General features: G+C 38.4%; 1 protein-coding gene across 5 annotated transcripts in view; it reads right to left on the bottom strand.

Moving 5' to 3' along the window:
- Syne2 (spectrin repeat containing nuclear envelope protein 2) overlaps positions 1–23,927 on the bottom strand; it is a 336,103-nt gene that overhangs the window by 106,762 nt on the left and 205,414 nt on the right. For all 5 annotated transcript variants that reach the window (XM_077109148.1, XM_077109147.1, XM_076850387.2 and 2 more), the window contains 7 exons: positions 15,820–16,005; positions 13,588–13,710; positions 11,979–12,161; positions 9,568–9,699; positions 5,580–5,771; positions 4,908–4,982; positions 2,642–2,752 (listed from right to left, as the gene is read on the bottom strand). In XM_077109148.1, coding sequence (XP_076965263.1) covers positions 2,642–2,752; positions 4,908–4,982; positions 5,580–5,771; positions 9,568–9,699; positions 11,979–12,161; positions 13,588–13,710; positions 15,820–16,005 — 1,002 coding nt within the window. The remainder of the gene's footprint in view (positions 1–2,641; positions 2,753–4,907; positions 4,983–5,579; positions 5,772–9,567; positions 9,700–11,978; positions 12,162–13,587; positions 13,711–15,819; positions 16,006–23,927) is intronic.

The following is a 23,927-nucleotide window of genomic DNA, read 5'->3' on the forward strand; positions in this document are numbered from 1 at the left end:
ATGATAACTGCTATCAGACACTAAGAACTGAACCAAAACTAAAGGCAGAACTTTAGATAAAATTGCAAAGGTAGGTAAGGATCATGAAAAACCTGGCATGCCATAAGTTTGCATTTTACTAAGTTGATAATCAGAATCCATGTAGGATATTAAGATGGGATTTATTTAGCACAACAGGTTTTAGAAAAAGCCATCTGTGTTGTGTAAGATATACCAGAAAAAAAAAAATAACTGGAAGTTGTAAAACCAATTAGGAGGCTATTCCAACAGACAAAGGAGAAATAAAATTGCCTCACACAGGATGAGAAAACAAAGAATAGGCGGAGAGGGAGATGAAGCTTCAGTGGGTGTTGCTTGGCTACTGACTGAATATGAAGATGATCATGAAGTTTATTCACCTTGGACTGGGAAAACAGTGGGTGCCACTAGCAGGCGCTGAGAAATTAGGAGGAAGAGCAAACTTTGAAATATTCTCAAAGCAAACTTTGAGAATATTCATCCAAAATGAGAAGTCTACGGGCGATTTGAGGTGGGAATCAGTGGCACAGAGATGCCAAGCACAGGGGATGTAATCACCAGGAGACAAAACAGAGGGAAGGAAGAGGAGGAACATCCAGGGAATACCTAGTGTCACAGACAGACGAGAGGGACAAGGAAGGGACAGAGAGTTTACAGGTAGAAGAGACAGGAGGTAAAGAATTAGGGGGACACTTCAAGAGGATGAGGGGACCCATAATGTCGGACTCTGGCAAGATCAATAAGGATTAGGACTAACAAAAGGCTAAAGTTGCATTCTGGAAGTCAATCACAGCATACACACAGCCAGAGGCAGAGCACAAAGGGACCCAGGGAGCACCAAGGAAAAACATTTAGTGGGACATGAATGAGGAAGTACAGTAACTGATGTGGGAAGCAGGATTCAAACAGTCAATGAATCCAAGTGCCACAGTTGGCCATGGATGGGACATCTGCTCGTAGAACAGAACTGTGTCACGTATAGGCCTAAGGATGTGGTAAGCCACACCTGAGGAGAGCTAGGGGCAAAAGAGGGAAAGGGCCAGCAATTTCCCCTGTAGGATCTCAGGAGGTTCCATGGAGGAGGCAGAAGTTGAGATGGGTCTTAGGGATGGGGAGGACACCTCGAGCAGCATGGAGGAAAGGCAGGCCAGGGATGCCAAGCAAAGAGCCACTCAAGGTGCAGGTTGGGATGATCGGTTTGTTTGGGGGAAGGGGGTTAAGAGGGAAGAAATGCACCACGAAGCAGAAACTGAAGATGCAGGAGTAAGCAGAGCATGGTGCCAATGACTAATGAAGGGTTGATGTGGGAGCTGAGGGACAGGAGGTGGGAGGAAGAGGTGGGGGTCACGGCGACGATGATACAGTAGCAGGCATGCTTCAGAAGCAAAGGAAAGACATTACTGCCGTGCCAGGTGAGGATGGTCTTCTAAAGAGAGGATATTGCCTTTTATTTTGAAAGATTAGAGAAGATTCAGAATGTTGTAAGGAGAAAAAGGCTTACTGCATTAATTTATCCTGCATTATTTTTTTTTAAGAAATTATGGAAAGACCCTCACCCCTCTCTCCTCCCTTGACACACACACACACACACACACACTTTAACTGTTCCCAAAAAAGAGGCGTGATAAATGCCTTGGCAAAACAATGTGACTTAGGTGAATTTTGAAGTGACTTTTTCCTCAGAAAAAGTACTCTCTCCCTATCTGTTGAGTGAACAACAGAAATGCAAATCATTAGCAGGTATTTACTAAGTTGCGTTGCATTTGTGCAGATGTAATGGCGAGAAGCTTTTAAACATTCACAACAGTCAAAATGAGGAACCAACTTAAGTCTCCATCATGGATGAATGGATAAAGAATATGTGGTCTGTATATAATACAGAATACTATTCATCCTTAACAATGAAAAAAAAAATCCTGCCATTTGCAATGACACAGATGGCCCCGAACAAGAATATGTTAAATGCAATAAGCTGGACACAGAATGCTAAATATCACATTATTTCATTTACAAATAGAATCTAAAAAACTTGAAGCAGAGGGTAGAATTGTGGTTACCAGGGACTGTGGGGAAGCACTGGGAGACACTGATCAAAGGATCCAAACTTTCAGTTGGGTAGGAGGAATAAGTTCAAGAGACATTACCATAAAAAATGACTATAGTTAATAGCAATTTATCATAGTCCTAGAGAATACAGAAAGAATAGATTTTAAGTGTTCTTAATGCACACACACACAATGATACAATAATAATTATGCAAATCAATGCATATGCTAATTAGCTCAATTTAGTCATTCCACATGGTATATATGTATTTCAAAGCATCCTGCTATCCACTATAAATACATGCAATTTTCATTTGTCAACAGTGACCAAAAATGCAGCACAGTTCTAAGCATTCTTTCAAATAAGAACTTTTCTTAAAAAAAAAAAAAAAAGAACTTCTCTTCTTTGACTTACTATCCCTTATTTTTATTCCTCATTTGGGACACGTCTGTATTTTAAAGTGGAGGTGCGGAATGAAAGCAGAACAAAGGAAGAGGGGAAAGGGGACACAAACTGGGGCAAAAAACAGCTCCCTGTCCCCACACCCCACCTCTGAACATGATATGCCCAAGATTACCGGAATGATGGTTGCTGAGGAGGAGGATTCTCCAACTTCCTCCAAGCCCAGGTCGTGCTTCCAAAGTAAAGGCAAAGATCTCGAAGACGGCTCCGCTTTCTTATATTCATTCTAAGACAGTGATGGGTTGGTTAGCAGAAGGAAGTGATACCCTACCCTCCTAGACAGCACCCTTCTTGTCTCTCTCATGCAAGGTTCAATTTGCTGGGCATTTTGACTGTAGGCCTTGATTCCACACCTTCTCCTATATTCCATTCACTTATTTTGCTAACTAAGTCATATTTCAAATGTGGTTGCAAATTCCTGAAGCCTAAAGAATATTTTTTTTTAAAGTCAGAGTAAGCTCAAGTCACAGAAAGGAGATCTTTCAAACAATACTTAGGTACTTAATTTGTTTTGGTAAATGCAATCTTAAATGCTGTGTTTAAAATAACATTCCAATAGGTATAAAAATGCTTAAAACCACTAATTATCAGACAAATGCAAACTAAAACTATAATGAGAGGCCGGGGGTGCAGTTCAGTGGTAGAGCTCTTGTCTAGCATGCATGAAGATCTGGGTTTGATCCCCAGCACCACTAAATAAATAAATAAAACAGTGAAGATATCATTTCATACCTATCAGAATGGCATTTATTAAAAAATGATGAAAAATAACAAGTGTTGGCAAGGATGTGGAGGAAAGGAAACTTAAATACTGTTGAGGGATAGTAAATTAGCTATTAGGGAAAACAGTATACAGGTTCCTCAAAAAATTAAATGAGAAAGCCACCATATGATCCATCAATACTACTATTGGGTATATATCCAAAGGAAGTGAAATCAATCCATTGAAGAGGTATCTGCACTTCTGTATTTATTACAGCATTATTCATAATAGCCAAGATGTGGAATCAACCTGAGCGTCTATCAATGGACCAATGGATAAAGAATGTAATGTGTAATATGTATCTAAGTGTGCGTGTGTTATTCATATATATGAATAACAGAAGACTACTCAGCCATAAACAGAAGCAAATCCTGTCATTTGTAACAACAGGGAGGAACCAAAAGGATATTTTATTAAATGAAGTAAATAAGCCAGGCACAGAAAGACAAATACTGCAGAATCTTGCTTATATGTGAAGTGTGTAAAAAAGTTAAACTTGTAGAGAGTAGAATGGTGTTTATTGGGGTGGAGGGGATGGAGGGGGGTTGGGGAGATGTTGGTCAAAGGATGAAACATTTCAGTTAGACAGAAAGAAGATTAAGAGATGAACTGTATGGCAATAACAATATAGTGTGTCCTTGCAAACTGCTTAGAGAGATTTTAAGTGTTCTCCCACAAAAAGAAAACGGTATGTGAGATAATACATACATGCATTAGATGGATTTAGCCATTCATAACATCCTGAGAGAGAGAGCACACTAAAGTAAATACCTATCTGAAATTAAATCATACTGAAGTATCTGAAGTCCCCTCTGTTTTGGCCTCTGGTACTGCCTCTATTTTCATGATTCTCTCTGCCACAAGGGACATAATCAGATTGTGAAGCTGTCGATGGTCAGAGGACATGGTAAACCTACATTCTTCTTTATCCTAACTCTCAGCCACACTGAGTCCTAGGGACACTATAGGACAAGAGATCTGTTCTGCATGACAATGGACTAATAATTGGAATAATAATAATATAATCCATAAAACGAGCATTAAAAACTGTCTAGTGGTCATTTCTGAGCCATAGAAACTGTAAGAAGCTGCAATTTTCTACCCTTTAGCTTAAGACACATGATAACTTTAGTTTTTAAAGTATGGAATGGAAATTGGTGTCCGGAAGTTCAAGTGTGAATGTCTCTTTCAACCAGTTGTAATGAAGTAGTGACAATGAGCTGTATTCGTCACTGACATAGCACATGACCTTGACAACACTGTTTTAGACCCCAAAATAACTCAAATATGGAAAAATAAAGTTGTAAAAAATCACATGGGAATGCCAACCCAACAGCATACTCTTAAAACTTCAGAGAATTTATTCAGAAGTCAGGACATGAGAGAGGACTTCATCTTCTCCCTCTGCCAACAAGTGCGTCTGAATTACATTTCTCTCCCTTGTACGTAGTGAAGCAGGTTGAGATGCACTTAACGTTAATAACAGGAGAACTACTTCAATCATCCTTTAACAATATCAATGTTTTTAAAGAAATAAACATTCTTTTCAAGATCTTTTCTACCACCTTTTTAGAGATATGGTTCTAACAAACTTTCATGAGAAAATCGTTTTCCTTACTTCACTCTTCAGGGAGCCTTCCTCTGCCTCTTCCTTGACGGCTGGCAGGAATGACATGGAGCCTTGTCTGTCCAGCTGAAAGGGTCACAGCACAAGGACACCTGCAGTCAGCTTGCACATCAACATCGCCAGAATCCTGGCCTGGCTGCATTTTTATGGAGCTAATTTTTTACTTACTTTATCCAAGATGCCCACCCAGCCTCTGGGCCCTGTACCTTTCCGCTCATCCAGCCGGATAGGCCGGCACAGTCCAGTCCCCTCTCGTTTGCGTGGCTTCCTGGGGCCCTTCATCAAACAACTGAAGAGTGTTATTCACTGATGTGGATTTGGAGAGGGCCGAGAGAAGGTGCCGGGCCACTTCTGAGTCTGCCATGGCTGACTATTCCATAGGATGATACTTCAAAGACGGCTCCCTACCCATCTGCCCGTGGAATTTCATAAGCACATCCTTAAATAACTCAAGCATAAGAATTCTGGGTTGAGCCCAGAACAAACACACCCTGAGGATTTATGCTCATTAGTAAACAACCTCAAGTGAAGTACTTCCACTTCAAAAAATTCCTTTACTATGGGCCATAGACCGAGATACAACAAGTTGTTCAGGTGAAAAATATTACCCATTTAACACTCTTGTGGAATGTGGGACCAGTATTAACGTAAAGGGGTTCCTACCTTCCACTCAGACACATCCAGCTCAGCCGCTCCACCGTCCTCCAATGCTCTGGCTGACAGCACGTCTCCTTCTTGCTGTTCTTGCTTCAAATGCTGGTGAAGGTTTAGTACGGCAGCCTTCAAGTCCACCAATAGGTCTTCTTTTTTCTGGTTTAAATGCAGAATCTGCTGTTCCATACTTTTGATGTCTTCCTGTACAGAAAGAATATCTGCATTGTTTAGAAGTCTGAAGTCTTTGAATGTGCATAGGAGCCAGCTTCCTTCAGTAAAAGAGATGATAAATGGTTCTAGGCTGTTTGGTTGGCAAAGCCAGGAACCACTCTCTGGTACAGTTTAGTTCCTTCCCAATCTGGCTACATTTCCAAAGGATGTGGGTAGGTTACTTTAGCTCCTCTGTAGACCTTGCAAATCAGAATATCTGGAGGTGGAGCCAAAGCATGAAAACTTGCAACAGGCTCTATGGGTGACTGTGCAGGACAGCTGGGGTGGAGAGCCACTGCCCTGGCTAGCAATAGGACTGGTGGACCCAGAATGCAAAAGGCCAGGACCCAGGGTCTGCACTTAAACACAGAAGGGCTGTCTGCCTACTTCCAATTTTGTCACATAAAGTATTACCAATGCATGTTTTTAGGAGATATGTTCTCAGTCTGCCCTAGAGATTCTTAAGCAGACTAACATTTGAGAATGGCTAAGTGAAAATAGGCTTAGAAGTTTCATTCTTTTATTATTGCCTTTGAAAACTTCTTCAGTATTACTATATCATTTACTCTTTCCACATCCAAGCTTACTATCAAATGGGAGTAATAGTTACCTTGCAGTACAACTTACTATGGGAATGATGGAGAGATGAGTCCAAATTTCATAATGTCACTTTTTAACATCTGTGTTGGTATATGCAAATAATTTTTTATATATGGTAGATATGCAAATACTGTCTGTCTACAAGAATTATAGAATTAATTATAGAATCCTAGTTTTGGAAGGAATAGCAGATGTTGTCTAGGCTAACAACTTTCTCTTTAGCACCTAAGAGTTATCCAACCCGTGCCTGAACTCCTGCAATGAGTGCTGATCAGAAAGTAGCCTGTTCTTTTTAGGAAACTTTCATGTGTTTAAAATTTGTTTTAGAGCAGGAGGTATATCTGGGTGGCAGAGAATTTGCTTAGCATGCACCAGGTCCTGAATTCAATACCCAGCACTGTCAAAAGAAAAAATATATGTAAAATAAAATTGTTCCTAATATTTTCCTTAAACCCTTATTTTTTCTATGCATGTACTTATCTACTCCGTTGTCTTAAAGATATTTATGGTTATTAATTTTTTTATTTTTTTACAGATGGAAAAGTTGTATGCCTCTACCTACAAGTAAGTTCTGGAATCTGCAGGTGCCAGAGCAGAGCTGGGCTTCCCCAGGACTCATGTGTGATTGCACACATTCCTACATCAATATCTCCATTCTGTTTGAAGTCAAAGTTCCCATTATCGCTAGTAGCAAATGATACCTGTCAAAATTAAATCTGGGTTGGGAGTGGATTGTGTCCTATTTTCAATAAACACTAAGCTTCCAAGGTCAAGTGTCCCCCCCCCAAAGTTCTGACAGTATTTAGAATAACATTTGGGGAACAGAGCAGGAGGTGCTCAACCTCTCCCACTGTGGAGACACAAAGGGCCCTGAGTAGCCAGTTCAGGTGGCGCCTGCAGACCTCTGGGACCACAGTGCCTGAGGTGGAGATAATTTCCATAATGCTACTAAAATTACTTGCCTTTTTGCTGTGTTCACATTTGTTCCGATGGCACCAAAACAACGGTGGGTAAAACTACTGTTACCTTATATGAATCAAGACAGACATCAACTATATCAATTAAATTCTTCACTATGGTAGACTTATAGTAGGGGAAAAAAAAAGAAAAGTGCCAGTCTCACTTTAGATCATTCTTGATAAAGATAGATACCTTTAATATTCTGGTGACAAAATAGGAAGCATGTCCAAAGTACTTTTGCTACCTACCAAAGTATGATGGTTGAGGGAAAGGATTTGTATGAATGTTTGGTTCTGATTGTGAGCTGAACTACCTACCACCCTGCCCCAGTCACAAGAAATAAAATAGCTGAGAAACTATACTTTTACTTAAATGCTATACTTAAAAGCCTCTTCTGAAAAGATAGGTGTTTTATATTGATCACTGCCAACATTTGAAAGATCTGGGCTCCTACAATGAGTACTGATCAGAAAGTAGACTGCTCTTTTTAGGAAACTTTCATGTGTTCAAAATTTAGTTTTAGACTGGGAGGTACAGCTGGGTGGTACAGCATTTGCTATACTGTCAACATTTGGAAGATCTACATCATTTAGTGAAATAATATTTTTCTAAATGATCAAATATGGTATTTCAAAGTTACACACAGTAGAAGATCCACTCAAAGTATAAGAAAAACCAATGGATTTTAATGTAAAAATATAGAAAGTTCATTAATGTGGCTACAGATCCCATTTATAACTAGCCTATGAGTGACTTTCATTTGTTGGGTTTAATGCACTTTCAAAGAATATCCGCAGTTATTCAAAAGGGCTGTTATTGCTCCCTTTTTAGAGTACACTGTCTTTGAGAGGTTGGATTGTCTTTATATACTTTGAACAAAAATAATAAAATAGCCAGGTATGGTGGCACACACCTGTAATCCCAGCAGCTCAGGAGGCTGAGGCAGTAGGATCATGACTTCAGACCCAGCCTCAGCAACTTAGCAAGGTACTAAATAAAGCAACTCAGTGAGACCCTGTCTCTAAATAAAATACAAAAAAAGGGCTGGGGATGTAGCTCAGTGAGAGAGTGCCCCTGAGTTCAAACCCCTGTACTATTAAAAAAAAATTAACAAAATAGAATGCAGAAGTAGATGAGAATCTGTCTTCTATTAAGCCAGACATTAAAGAAATTTACAAAAATGTAGAACAGAGTCACTCTTTTCACAGTGTTTTGAGTGACATGATTATATTCATAAAAATGTTATTTCTATTAACATGTGTTTATGATTGCTATTTTAAAATAAACTAAACAAATATTTTTACTTTTCTGAGTTTCAATCCCTATGTCCTCAGATATACAAACAAAAGCTCTTTGTAGTCCTCAAATTTTCTCATGAACACAGAAACTTGACATTTTCACAGTATTGAATCTTTAACACTAAGTCTGTGTCATTGGTTCCACCCCTTAATGACTATGTCACCTTGGATCTCTCTGTACTTTACCTTACATGTTAAGTAACTTGCTTCTGTCTCGCACCTAGTAAATGGTATAACCTTGCTTTGTAGTGCCACATTAACTACCTGCCTGCATCATTTGGATCACAGGACAAAAAACACAGCTCTCTAGAATCCTTGGTATATAATCATGTTTTTAAATACAGAAGTACTGACTTAAAAATCAAGACTGAAGCAGTGGAGGATTGATAGGCAAACCACTGTAACTGGGTGCTCTGGACATTATTAATTATGGAAACTGGAAATACAGCCTGGCATATGAAATCCTTCATTATAATGGTGTCCAGAGTTTTATTACCTCTAAAGCCCAGCCTGCCCACACTGCCTAACTACCATCCCCAAAAACTAGTCAGAGAGCCAGGTTGTCCAAATAACCAATGCCACACAAGTCTCTTTGGGATCAGAGCAAATGCAGATCAAAATATACCATGTTGAGGCTGTGAGCACTTGAAAAGCTCCCCATTAAGGAAGAGATGTGGAAGCCCCAGTCCAGTTTCTGGGGCTAGAACTGCTTAGCCTACGATTTTATCATGCTTCAATAATGACATTATACAATCCTCTATTTTATGAAACAGGAATGGAAAGTAAAGGCACACAATAAATAGCTTTAATTGGAAAAAAGAAGTCAGACATAATGCTGTAGCAATACAAAGGCTACTAAATACCAAGGGCTTAAACACTACTTATTACTATTGAATGAATCGATGAATAAATGAATGAAAGAAACATACCTGTACTTCTGGAAAGTCAACAACTTGGTCTGGTGACATATGTTCAAGGGAGAACTCCGTTGAATAATTATTTAAGATCTGTTTCAAACTTTCTATTTCTTCATTGCATTCATTAGTCTGTCTTATGACTACCTACAAAATAACCCCCCCCAAAAGAAAAACTGTTGTCATATCTAAGGACTAGATTAATGGGCTATTTTCATTATCTATCCCCATGATAAGTTCCAATCAAATGCAGAAAATATGCACTTATACAGATTTCAACAAGAAATACTGAATATCTTATATTTATATTCTAAATATATTGTAGATATATCCTAAATATCATCTACATTTTAAATATTAAGAACGTTTGCAAAACTGGCCTGACCTTCCTGCTCTACAAGGTGTCAGGTCACTTTGGGCAGTGCTTAGAGTACAAATCTAAGTAGACACACCTTTTCTCCAAAGTATTTCCAATCTAGTGGGCTTACTCTGGGAAGCCTTTTATGGCATATTAACATGAAGTCGCTAAGATTTATGACATTACTGCTATATCATATTCACCATTTTAATACACAATCCACATGGAGCTTTCCAAAAGAACAGTGACATTACTGATACAGAATGAACAGGGCATGAGATTGGAGTGATGACAATGAATTTTCCTGGTTCAGACCTATCCTCCCCAGTACACCTTAGGATCAAGGAGGTGCACTTTGTAAGTAAAAAGCTGAAGGTTCAAGAGTAGTCTGAATTTGTAAAACTCACCAGAACAGCACATGGAACCTGATGTTAAGGGAACAGAGCTCAGACCTATTTGTGAGCGAAATGGTATGATTCAAGAAGGATGAAAGATAAATGGACTTCAAAACCAAGTCTAGATACTTCTTTGGTATGTTTCGTTGTGAAGCAGAATATCTTTTGAAACCACGAAGTTTCTGGCCAACATATAATGCTTCCTTGTATTTTCTTTAATATTTAACCATAATTTTAGCTGCAGGCTGGAAATGAATAACTACGTTCACTGCACACACCTGTTCCCAGTCTTCAACAGTGAACTAAATCTCATTACTCTCCCCAAAACTAATTTGTCAAATTTTCCACTTGTAATATCTACAGTAAAATTAAAGGAAATGTCCCATATTCTAATGATTTTCATTTTCACTAGCTCTCTTAGCTTTGAAAGATAGGAGGGGACATTTGATTTCCACCAACACAATAAGATGGAAAATTTTAGCAGCACAGTTTGATACCGAACTTGGCAAAAAAAATAAATAAATAAAAATAATAAATAAATAGCATCTTCTGTCATCCCCTTTTCATCTTGTGAGGAAGCTGCTTTAAAGCATAGTTAAGAATTGTTATTTTCTTTTCCTGTCCAGGAGACCAATAAAGCACCAAAAGATTAAAAATACTACATCAAGTTTGATGTTCTTTTCTTCTCTTACATTATTAAAAAAATAGAACATTGAGTGCTATGTCTTTTTTCTCTCTGTGAGTGTTAGAAAATGATACCAGCAGATCACTAGCCAGGCCAAAAGGGACTGTGTGAGGTAAGACTCAAACCAGGGAATACAGAATGAAACCTTAGGATGATCGAGTGGCAGCCACAGGCACATGAAACTTAAGAAGGAACAAGCTATTGTGGTGGTCAAAGGTAGGATGCAGATGTCTACTAAGAGGGTCTGTAGAATTCAAGATTTTTCAGCAATTTTCTGTTCTTATGAGAGTGGTTGTTGATCTAGGAATACATGCTAAAGAAAAAAAATCATTTCTGACCAATGATGATTCCTGTCTTGAGAATGGTAATCTAACAAAATATAAATGGGAGAAAAACATTCTCTGGAGAGAGGATGAAAGATGTTATCAGCTAGAAGGAAGAGACCCTTAATAGTGAGAAATGAAACCAAGGGTCCAGAAATTCAAACTTGTGTTATATTTGTACACAAATTAACCTCTATGCAGATTAACTCTGTAGCTGCTCAGCAAATCACTTAACACCCTGACACCAGACTCCATGAAACCTGTAAAGTGCCTACCCTCTATCTACTCACACACTGGGTAATAAGATAATAAGATGAACTGATTGCTAGAAATGAGCAAAATGATACAGACAGACCTGTTGGCTTCCAGAGACTGCAAATGCCTGGTTTAGGTTCAAATCTCTTCCCACAGCATTGTAACCAACATAGGTTTTTAACAAGTGTGGAATGAAATTAAATAGACCAGGACTATGCTTTAATGTCTTCAACCAGAGTAAGGGCAAGAATGAAGGAAAACAACCTTAGCCCCATCTGGGCAAGAAATTAAGTTCTTCTATCAAATGCCACCTTCTTGATCATAATTATTTTCAATTAAAATTGAGACCAAAACCAGCTTTTGCTGAACATTTTTATCCAATAGATTGGTTGCCATTGTAAACTGCTCACCTTTAATAACTCATTTTGTTCCTGAGTCACGTTTTCCAATAGTTTTACAGCTTGCAAAAGCTGATTTGTCCGCTGAAACACAGGCAGAGGTTTTGTTCCTGCCTGGGGCAGCCTCAGTTCCACTTGGTAAGACACTATCTCAGCAATGGTTTTCTTCATGGGGCGTATATTTTCAAGTATGACCTTAATAACAAAAGAGAAGCATGGTACGTAAATGGAAAAAAAGACCACTGCTAAGTTTAATTATTCAAAATTAAAATACTGAATACCTTAGTCTCTACAGTTTCAATATTTAAAACATTTCCTTAACTCAGATTGAAAAGAACCATTGCATCACTTGGGATGTGAGAGTTAAGGATCTCGGGAAAGAATGCCTGGGGTAAGAGCAATTTGCCAGTATTTACTTGTGCACTTGTATGGCCCTTTGCTTCTTTCTCTCCTTCCCCTCTCTGTGTGAAATTGTTGTTTAGCCCTGCATATTATCACTAAGCAATGGGCTATCAAAGGGTACACTGTATCTTACCTTCAGAGCAACTGCACAGAGTTTCCTACATGCTCTCAAAAATGCTTATTAAATTGAACAAAATTGTCCAGAAAAATTTTAAGTTCCAGGAGTGTAATTATATTTGGCTTTAATCAACTTCTGATCCATAGAATCTGGATCAATCTGCCTACCTACCTACATATCTACCTAGGTAACTTGCAGGGGACTGAATCCCAGTGCCTCACATATACTAGGTAAGCATCCTATCACTGAGCGACATATACAGGCCTTTTTATTTTATTTGGAGACAGGGTCTCACAAAGTTGCCCAGGCTGGCCTTGAACTTGAGATCTTTCTGCCTCAGTCTCCTGAGTAGCTGGATCACAGCATGTGCCACCATACCTGGCTCCTAACCAGTAAATTAGGAGAAATTAATCACTTTACTAAATACTTCTTCATTTAATCTTCACAATCCTCTTGGGAAAGCATCCTAACCTCCATTACAGAGGTGTCTGGAAGCTAGAAGATTCAAATAAGGTGAGATTGTAAGAGGCAGGGGTGGGATTAATACCCAGGCCTGCCTGATCCCAAAACACAAGTTTTTGATCATCAGGCTAAGGTGGAATCAAAGTCTGTCTCAGTTCCTGTGTTAGGAGCTCCATATGCACTGTAACTAGAATGTAATGACTTCAATCCTAGTGCACAGATATGACAAGGTACACACACACTCAAGTTCACGCAGCTAAGGAAGCAGTGTTATAGTGCTAGAACCCATTTGAGCCTGGCTTAGGTGCTCAAGTTCTTTAGACTTGAAGGCAAACTTACCTATACAATAATTATCTTTACACAGGTAGCATTATGAGTATAATTTAAATCATTTATATTCATTCAGATCTATTTCCAAACCTTATTTTTGCTATTATTCTAGCAAGATGAACACTTTGGGGGCTAGGGGTTTAGCTTAGTGTTAGAGTCATCAGGAGGCCCTGAGTTCAATTACCAGGATCATAAGACAAAACAAAACAAAACAAGACAAAATACTTGGTATCAAATCACATTATTACATATTTTTAAACAGACATAGCAGGTATTATGAGAATACTTTTTATAATGATCCATGCTTACCTCTCCATGCTTAAGATGTTCTTCAGGTGAAAAATCAAATATTTCTTTTGATAACAGGATAGTTCTGATTTTTGAAACTTTTTTCTCCATAGATTTTACTTCGGATTCAATAGCAACCACATCCTAGAATTTCAGAAACAGAACCGACTTATGCAGTATATGCTGTAAACTAATAATATATAAAACACAATTTATTGCCATTAATTCTATTTTACACTTAGCCAAAGAATTTGCTACTTATATCTCCTAAAAACTAGCCAAGTGCTACAAAGATAATTTTCACTACTTTCAATAAAAATGTCATTTTACTAATAGCATATTCCACAACAGAGCATTGCCCTACACCTTGATATTGAATTAAAATAATCATAGAGCTAATTTTCGTTTTCTCATGAGAACAAAGGTAATATGCATCCAAACCATTTTTTAAAAAAACTCTTGTTATCTACAGACCCTTTAACTTTATCTTTGGATCTGTTTAAACACTTGAAAACAGGTGGGTGGGTCTGATATTTTAAAAATTTCCACCACTTTAAGTAAAATGATAAAATTACCCTTGAAAAACTACACACAAAGATTAGAAAACTGACCAGATTTTTTTTAATCAACCCTTGATAAAATATTTTTTAAAACATTTTTTATTACTCTATTACTTTATTTATTATATGGTGCTGAGGATTGAACCCAGTGCTTCACATGTGCTAGGCAAGCCCTCTACCACTGAGTCACAACCCCCACCCTTTTGATAAAATATTGCCAAGCAATATTATAAATGACTTTATAATCTACTCAGATTTATTTAAATAATAGATCATTTGTCCAGTGGTTATTTCTCTAGTTAGTGTCAACATCCAGAACCTGGCCAAGAACCTTAAATGCTACAAAAATAAGTTAAAATATGCGCTATAAAATCTAGATACCAAATGCACATCACGGTGCAAGACCCCTCAATCTGACTTTGGAGATCAATACAGATCCCTATAGCAGTAAGATGGTATGGTTAATAATGGAGATTTTAAAAATCCCATAAAAATAGCCTAACGGTTTCCAATTCTAGCAGTTTGGAAATCACTCAACATAGGGTAAAACAGACCTTCATTAGCATGAAGCAGACAGACAGTAAGTGACTGTCTACAGTAGTCTCCCCAAGTTATGAGAAAATGTTAAAGTACACTGAGATAATTTTCTGTACCTACTGTTTGAGAAGGTACATAAAATTTTTCTATGTATTCCATGGTAATTTCTATCAGAAGTTGCAGATGCACTCTAAAACTTTGGACTAGGTTTCAGTAACCAAGAATTACTTCAACAGCTACTATTCCCCGAAGTTACAGGAGTATGGAATGCCACAGAGAAACACAAGGTAAATAACAGAACTAACTGTAAAGGCCTTTATCAGGTGACTTTAAGTAAATGCCTCATGTATTTCAAACAAAAATTACTTAAAAATTCTGTGATGGTGTGTGTAGCTCAGTTGTAGAGCACTTGCATGCATGAGGCCCTGGATTGGATCCCCAGCACCACATAAACAGATACATAAAAAAGAAAAAAAAAAAGGGCTGGGGTTACAGCTCAGTGGTAGAGCATTTGCCTAGCATGTGTGAGGCACTGGATTCAATTCTCAACTCTGCATATAAATAAATGAATAAAATAAAGGTCCGTCTATCAACAACTAAAAAAAAAATATATTAAAAAGAAAGAAAAAAAAAGAAAAAGGAACAATTCAGTGGCTGATATAGCAACCTCTCAACAAATGTTTGCTATTGGTAAAAGAAGACTTGGGAGGCTGCCTGTTTTAATTCCTTCTTTCCATATGGGTATTTTAATTAATTAACTAATTAATTCATTAACATTTTTGTGGTTCTCCAGCACCTTATGCATGTTAGGCAAGCACTCTACCACTGAGCTATATCCCAAGCACCTGCAAACCCATTTTTTTCTTAGTGCTTTAAAAATCAACAATAGCCCCATTTGGACAAAGAGAAAACAATGAGTTTATCTGATCAGAATCCTTCACTCTTTAGATAGAATAATTCTGGATTAAGAATGGGGATATGCTTTTCTGTTATGGTTGCACTCAAGGTTTCAAAGTAAACTAAAAAGAACATAAGTGAAAATTTTACCAGTTCATTGTGGGTTTCTATAACTAAGACATGATTAGTAGTACAACAAATTTGCCAGATGAAATACAAACCAAAAACAGGAAGTCACATCTTTAGGGTGTCAACTTACATCTGCCATCCGCTGAATGTGGGGAAGGCTTTCCATTATTTGTTGCTGTAGATCTACTACTTGACTGCTTAGGTCTTGTACGGACTGTACTAAGTCATCTGTTTCGAAAATGTCTGACAAATCCTCTAGATCTGCGAAAACTGAATGTAAAAGATTGTGCTTCTGCTCAGAATCTTCCAAAGCCCTCTAGATAGAGAAAAAAGAAAAGAGAAAAACAAGTTGATTAAAATTTAAATCAGAGAAAATTAAAATTTGTCAGTGTTTCAAACTCCTGGTCCTTTCCATTTTCATAGTGAAAACTTTGAATGCTCCCTATTGCCAATGACCACGGATGACTTTATAGAGTGTCTGCTTTGATATGGTGCCATCCAAGTTTTGTATTCCTTATCCAAAATGCTTGGGACCTAAAGTGTTTTGGTTTTCAGAATTTTTTTAAATATATTTTAAAACATATGCATATACATAATAAAATGTCTTAAGGATGGGACCCCAGTCTAAACACAAAATTCACTTACACAATGTATACACCCTTCAGGATATATACATATCCAGAAGGTAATTTTACACAATATTTTTAGTGTGTCTGCATTTTGATTAAGACCCATCATGTATTTCAGATTCTGGAACAATTTTAGATTTTAGATTTTCAGGTTAGGGATGCTCTACTTATAACAAGAATTATATTTATTTGACCTTCATCCTGAGTTCCTAGCAGAGAGTTTCTAAAATCCTTGGAATTTCCTGAGTGACAGAGGTGAGAAGAGTGTCATTAATTATTCATAGGTTTCTTTAAAACATGTACTAACTTTCAAACTCAATTTGTTTTTGTGGTGCCGAGGATCAAACCCAGGGCCTTATACATGCTAGGCAAGTGCTCTACCACTGCACACTTAAGATTTCAAAATATCTCAAAATGTTCAGCCTGCTAATGTAGTCTTCAGGTAATTCCATAAAAATCTAAGTGACACGAGAAAGAATATTTACTTATTCAGGTAGAAATCTAACCATAAGTCTCAAAAATTAATCAGATTATTCAGAATTTTCTATTGATCTTATTCAAAATCCTAGTTAAGAGAAACAAAACTTAAAACCAATGCCTTTGACCAATAATACAATAGCATTAAAAACCATGAAATACTTAAATTTAACTTTACACATACAAGAAACCAGTACATTGACAACTACAAAACATTGCTGCAAGAAGTAAAAGACTAAAATAAATGAAGAGATATACATGTTCCTAGATTGAACAGTCAATATGGCTAAGACATAAATTCTACCCAAATTGATCAACAGATTTAATGTAATCCCACTCAAAATTCCAACAGACCTCTAAAAAGACATTGACAAGCTGATTCTAAGATTTATATGGAAATGCAAAAGAATAAGATTAACCAAAACAAATTGGAAAAAGTTATAGAATTTATGATACTTGATTTCAAGATTTACTATGAAGATATAGTAATTAGGACTGTTACAATGGTAAAAGAACTGAGACAGATCAATGAAACAGAAGAGAAATCCTAGAAATAGAACCATACATATGAGGTTAACAGATTTTCAAGAAGGTACCAAAATAATTCAAAGTTGAGAGTCCTTTCAATAAATGGTGTTGGAACAATAAGATATCCTTAGGGAAAAAGATGAACCTTGACCTTTGACACTGTTTTCCTTGATTCACCTGTATATAACAATTAACATTAAATAGATCATAGACCTAAAAGTAAGAGTTAATACTATCAAATTTCTGGAAAATAACATAGGAGGATAGCTTGTGATCTTGGATTAGGTAAAGATTTCTTAGATATAGCACAAAAGAATAATCTATAAAAGAAAATATTGCTAAATTAGACTTTATCAAATTGTTAACTTCTGTTCTCTGAAAGACAGTGATAAAAGAATGGAAAGACAATAAAATAAACTCCTTTCTTCCCTTGTCCCTATTCCCTCTGTTCAGTTCACAAACTGGGGAAAATATGTGTAAATCACATATCATATGATACCGAAATCATTTTTATGATATTTTTGTCATATCATATGATACAGAAAATCACATATCATATGATACAGAAATCATTTTTATGATATTTTTATCATATCATATGATACAGAAATCATACATTTCACAAAGGAAGTATATAAATGACAAGGACATGAATAAATGCTAAAAACATGAGTCATTAGAGAAACACCAATTAAACCAGAATACTGCCATATATCACTAGAATGGCCAAAATTTAAAAGATAATACCAAGTGCTGACAAAAAGATGGAGGGGAGTCAAAAAATTATACCACCATCTCAGAAAACAACTTGGCAGTTTTTCATTTAGTTGAAAATTTACCATAAAAGCCAGCAATCATACTCTTAGATATTTATTCATTGAAATGAAATTAAAAATATATGTCCACATCAAGATTTGTACAGAAATACATTCACAGCAGCTTTGCTCATAATGGCCTGTGACAACCAGCCTTCAATATGGCGCCCACGATCCTCGCTTCACAGTATTCATGCCTGTATAATCAGTTCCCTGGATTCATGATTTACTCTAATGAAATATGACCAAAGTAATAAGATGCCACTTCCCAGATGAGGTCACAAGAAGACTGCAGCTTCTGACTAGGGAGTTACCTTCTCTTGTTTACACTGGGGGAAGCCAGCTGCCATGCTATGAGGTGTTCTTGTGAAGAGGCTGTGTCTCTGTGTACAGATGTGGATCTTTCGCGACCTGTTGTGTGTGAATGCATGTGGAAGTGGATCCTGTCTCTCTTTCCTTCACAAACCAAGACTTCAGAGGAGTCCAAAGCCTCTGTTGATACTGTGACTGAATGCATGAGAGACTTTGTACCAGACACACTCCCCTAAGCTGAGCCTGGATTCTAGACCCACAGAAACAGTGCGATAATAACAACATGGTGTTTCAAGCTGCCAATCAGGGGTGTAACTTGTTACACAGCAATAGCTAACACATAGCTCAGAATCAGGAACGACCCAAACCCTACTCACTGGTGTATGGCAGATGATTCGTTCACTTCCCTAAATGGACCACAGCAATTAAAATAATGAACTCTGGATAGATGTTAAGCGAAAGAAGTCAGACATGATAAACTATGCAGTTCCATTCACATGACAGTCCAGAAAGACAGAACTATAGTAATAGCAAGCAACGAGGGAGGGAAAAGTTGCCTAGGTCTGAAGATGAGCAAAAGGAGACGGACACCGAGTGCGGAGAGGCACAAGGGGACTTTCTGAGGGTGATGGAAATGTTCTTCAATTTGTTGTTGGTGGTGGTTACACAGCTGCACAATTAAGATGGGTGTATTTTGGTACATGTAAAACTATACCTCAATGAAGTTGATTTAAAAACAAGCTAGTTTACTATTTTTACACTGATCATTTGTCTTGATGATTCTTAATTACAATAGCACTAATTATGAAATCAGCTTTAGATCATACAAATGTATTTTAACAAATACAGTCCAGGCAAAAAAGTTATAGTGCAATTAAAACAAACTTTTTTTAAACCTCAGTTGAGAGAGTCACTTTAAAAAGTAAGACCTGGTAATATCAAAAATGGAAAAGAATATTCTTAAAAGTAGAAACAACTATTTCCATTATGAGGACAAAATGGGATTTTCCACAGAGGACTAGAAGTAAGCTCACGGGGACTTACTTCCCATCAGGGGATTTATTGGATCCATTCTGGAGAAAATAAAGATCTTTCTTCCCTGTCCCTATTCCCTCTGCTCAGTTATAGCTAATCAACAAAGGCCACCAATGTCAGTATCCTGAACAGTCAGACACTTTTACAGCTGCATATTTGTTTCAGGAGAAGGCAGCAAAAGCCAACGGTTCTTGCCTGAGTGGTTATAGTTTTTAAGTTTTAACTCATCAAAAACATTTGAGGAAAAAGCATTATTTCTCTCTCCTGTCTTGACAGACTCTTCCAAAATGGTGAATCATAAAAGTGATTAAAGGGCTGGGGTTGTGGCTCAGTGGCAGAGCACTTGCCTAGCATGTGCAAGCCACCGGGTTTGATTCTCAGCACTACAAACAAATAAATAAAACAAAGGTCCATTGACAACTAAAAAAAAAAAAAAAAGAAAAAAAAATTTAAAAAGTGATTAAAAATAAAATGATTGCATGCTCTAAGGATGTGGAAAATCAATCTAAGGAATGTGTGTGGTGGCAGTGAAGGACAAAGGTGATCAGAAGCAATGCAGGACCGGCAGGTCAGGCCCAGCAACCCGCAGAGGAGCACAGCTGCCCCACGCGCCTACAAGGTAGGCGGAACCGTGACCACTGACAGAACAGGCCCAGCGGCCCGCCAGACACATCGCCCCGGTTGGGGGAGGGGCAGAGCCGCCACGTGCCTGCAAGGTAGGCGGACCTGCGACCCACCAGCAGAACAGGCCCAGGAACCCGCGGAGCAGCAGAGCCACCCCCCCGCGCCTGCAAGGTAGGCAGACCTGTGACCCACCGGCAGAACAGGCCCAGCAACCCGCGGAGGGGCAGAGCCGCCCCATGCACCTGCAAGGTAGGCTGACCTGCGACCCACCGGCAGGTCAGGCACAGCAGCCGGCGGAGGGGCACAGCTGCCCCACGCGCCTGCAAGTTAGGCGGAACTGCGACCCACCGACAGAACAGGCCCAGCGGGTCGAGGAGGGGTAGAGCCGCCCCCTGCGCCTGCAAGTTACGCGGAACTGCAACCCACCGGCAGAACAGGCCCAGACCCGTGGAGGGGCAGAGTCGCCCCACGCGCCTGCAAGGAAGGTGGACCTGAGACCCATGGCAGGTTGGGCCCAACAACCCGCGGAGGGGCAGAGCCGCCCCACGCGCCTGCAAGGTAGGCGGACCTGCGACCCACAGGCAGAACTGGCCCAGCAACCCACAGAGGGGCAGAGCCGCCCCCGCGCCTGCAAAGTAGGCGGACCTGTGACCCGCCGGCAGAACAGGCCTAGTGGCCTGCCATCGCCCCGGTGGGGGAGGTGCAGAGCCGCCACCAGCGCCTGCAAGGTAGACAGACCTGCAACCGACAGACAGAACAGGCCTAGTAGCCCACGGAGGGGCAGGGCTGTTGCCCGCGCCTGCAAGGTAGGTGGACCTGCGACCACCGAAAGAACAGGCCCAGCGGCCTGCCGGCGTGGTAGGCACATTGCCCCAATTGGAGGAAAGGCAGAGCCACCACCAGGGCCTCTGAGGGAGACTTTGCAACTATACAAGAGCACTATAAATGTATAGGGGGAAAAATCAATAACACAACAGTTTCACCAAGCAGAAAGAAACGCGAACAGTATGAAAAGACAAGGAAAGAAAGGACCACAAGCAATGCAGGTCAACTCAACTTTAGAAGAGGTAATATCTGCAGCAGATGGAATTTCAGATAAAGAATTCAGGATATACATGCTGCAGATGATCTGGAGTCTCAAGGAAGACATTAGACAGCAAAATCAGACAATGAAAGACCACTTTGACCACTTCGACAATGAATTACATAAACAAATCCAAGAAGCAAAAGATCAATTATACAGGGAGATAGAGGTTATAAAAAACAAACAAACAGAAATCCTAGAAATGCAGGAAGCAATAAACCAACTTAAAAACTCAATTGAGAATACTACCAGCAGAGTAGAACACTTAGAAGATAGAACATCAGACAATGAAGACAAAGTATTTCAACTTGAAAAGAACATAGATAGCTCAGCAAAACTGTTAAGAAACCATGAGCAGAACATCCAAGAAATATGGGATAACATAAAGAGACCAAACTTAAGAGTCATTGGGATACAGGAAGGTATAGAGGTCCAAACCAAAGGAATGAGCAACTATTCAATGAAATAATACGAGAAAACTTCCCAGTTTTCTGAGAATGAGAATGAGACAGAATCCCAAATCCTACAAGCCTACAGGACGCCGAATGTGCAAAATCATAAGAGATCCACACCTAGACACATTATAATGAAGATGCCCAACATACAGAATAAGGAGAGAATTTTAAAAGCTACAAGAGAAAGGAAGCAGATTACATTTAGGGTTAAACCAATCAGGATAACAGCTGATCTTTCAACACAGACTCTGAAAGCTAGAAGAACCTGGAATAACATATTTCAAACACTGAAAGAAAATGGGTTTCAACCAAGAATTGTGTATCCAGCGAAATTAAGCTTCAGGATGGAAGATGAAATTAAAACCTTCCATGATAAACAAAAGTTAAAAGAATTTGCAGCTAGAAAACCATCTCTTCAAAACATCATTGGCAAAATATTACAGGAAGAGGAAATGGAAAATATCAATGAAAACCAACAGCGGGAGGTAGTACAGTAAAGGGGGGGGGAATAATCAAAGAGGAAAACAAACCATGTTTAGTAACATAAATAAACAAATATGGCTGGAAGAACAACCCATATCTCAATAATAACCCTAAATGTTAACGGCTTAAACTCACCAATTAAGAGACACAGGCTAGTAGAATGGATCACAAAACAAGACCCAAAAATATGCTGCCTTCAGGAGACGCATTTGATAGGAAAAGACATACATAGACTGAAGGTGAAAGGTTGGGAAATATCATATCACTCATATGGACTTCGGAAACAAGCAGGAGTGTCCATACTCATATCAAATAAAATAGATTTCAAGCCAAAGTTAATCAAAAGGGATAAAGAGGGACACTACATACTGCTCAAGGGAACCATACACCAACAAGACATAACAATCATAAATATATATGCCCCAAACAATGGTGCAGCTATGTTCATCAAACAAACTCTTCTCAAGTTCAAGAGTCTAATAGACCACCATACAATAATCATGGGAGACTTCAACACACCTCTCTCACCACTGGACAGATCTTCCAAACAAAAGTTGAATAAGAAAACTATAGAACTCAATAACATAATTAATAACCTAGACTTAATTGACATATATAGAATATACCACCCAACATCAAGCAGTTACACTTTTTTCTCAGCAGCACATGGATCCTTCTCAAAAATAGGTCATATATTATGTCACAGGGCAACCCTTAGACAATATAAAGGAGTAGAGATAATACCATGCATCTTAACTGATCATAATGGGATGAAACTGAAAATCAACGATAAAAGAAGTAAGGAAAAATCATGCATCACTTGGAGAATGAACAATAGGTTACTGAATGATCATGGGTTATAGAAGACATCAAGGAGGAAATTAAAAAATTCTTAGAGATAAATGAAAACACAGACACAACATATCGGAATCTATGGGACACATTGAAAGCAGTTCTAAGAGGAAAATTCATTGCTTGGAGTTCATTCCTTAAAAAAAGAAGAAACCAACAAATAAATGATCTAATACTTCATCTCAAAATCCTAGAAAAAGAAGAGCAAAACAACAGCAAAAGAAGTAGAAGGCAAGAAATAATTAAAATCAGAGCTGAAATTAATGAAATCGAAACAAAAGAAACAATTGAAAAAATTGACAAAACTAAAAGTTGGTTCTTTGAAAAAATAAATAAAATCGACAGACCCTTAGCGACGCTAACGAAGAGAAGAAGAGAGAGAACTCAAATTACTAGCATACGGGATGAAAAAGGCAATATCACAACAGACACTTCAGAAATACAGAAGATAATCAGAAATTATTTTGAATCCTTATACTCCAATAAAATAGAAGATAGTGAAGGCATCGATAAATTTCTTAAGTCATATGATCTGCCCAGATTGAGTCAGGAGGATATTGACAACCTAAACAGACCAATATCAATAATAGAAGAAACCATCAAAAGACTACCAACTAAGAAAAGCCCAGGACTGGATGGGTATACGGCAGAGTTTTACAAAACCTTTAAAGAGGAACTAATACCAATACATTCCAAGCTATTTCAGGAAATAAAAAAAGAGGGAGAACTTCCAAATTCATTCTACGAGGCCAACATCACCCTGATTCCTAAACCAGACAAAGACACTTCAAAGAAAGAAAACTACAGACCAATATCTCTAATAAACCTAGATGCAAAAATCCTCAATAAAATTCTGGCGAATCAGATACAAAAACATATCAAAAAAATTGTGCACCATGATCAGGTAGGATTTATCCCTGGGATGCAAGGCTGGTTCAATATAC

This window comes from Callospermophilus lateralis, chromosome 3 (genome assembly GCF_048772815.1).
Source record: "Callospermophilus lateralis isolate mCalLat2 chromosome 3, mCalLat2.hap1, whole genome shotgun sequence".
NCBI classification, from domain to species: domain Eukaryota; kingdom Metazoa; phylum Chordata; class Mammalia; order Rodentia; family Sciuridae; genus Callospermophilus; species Callospermophilus lateralis.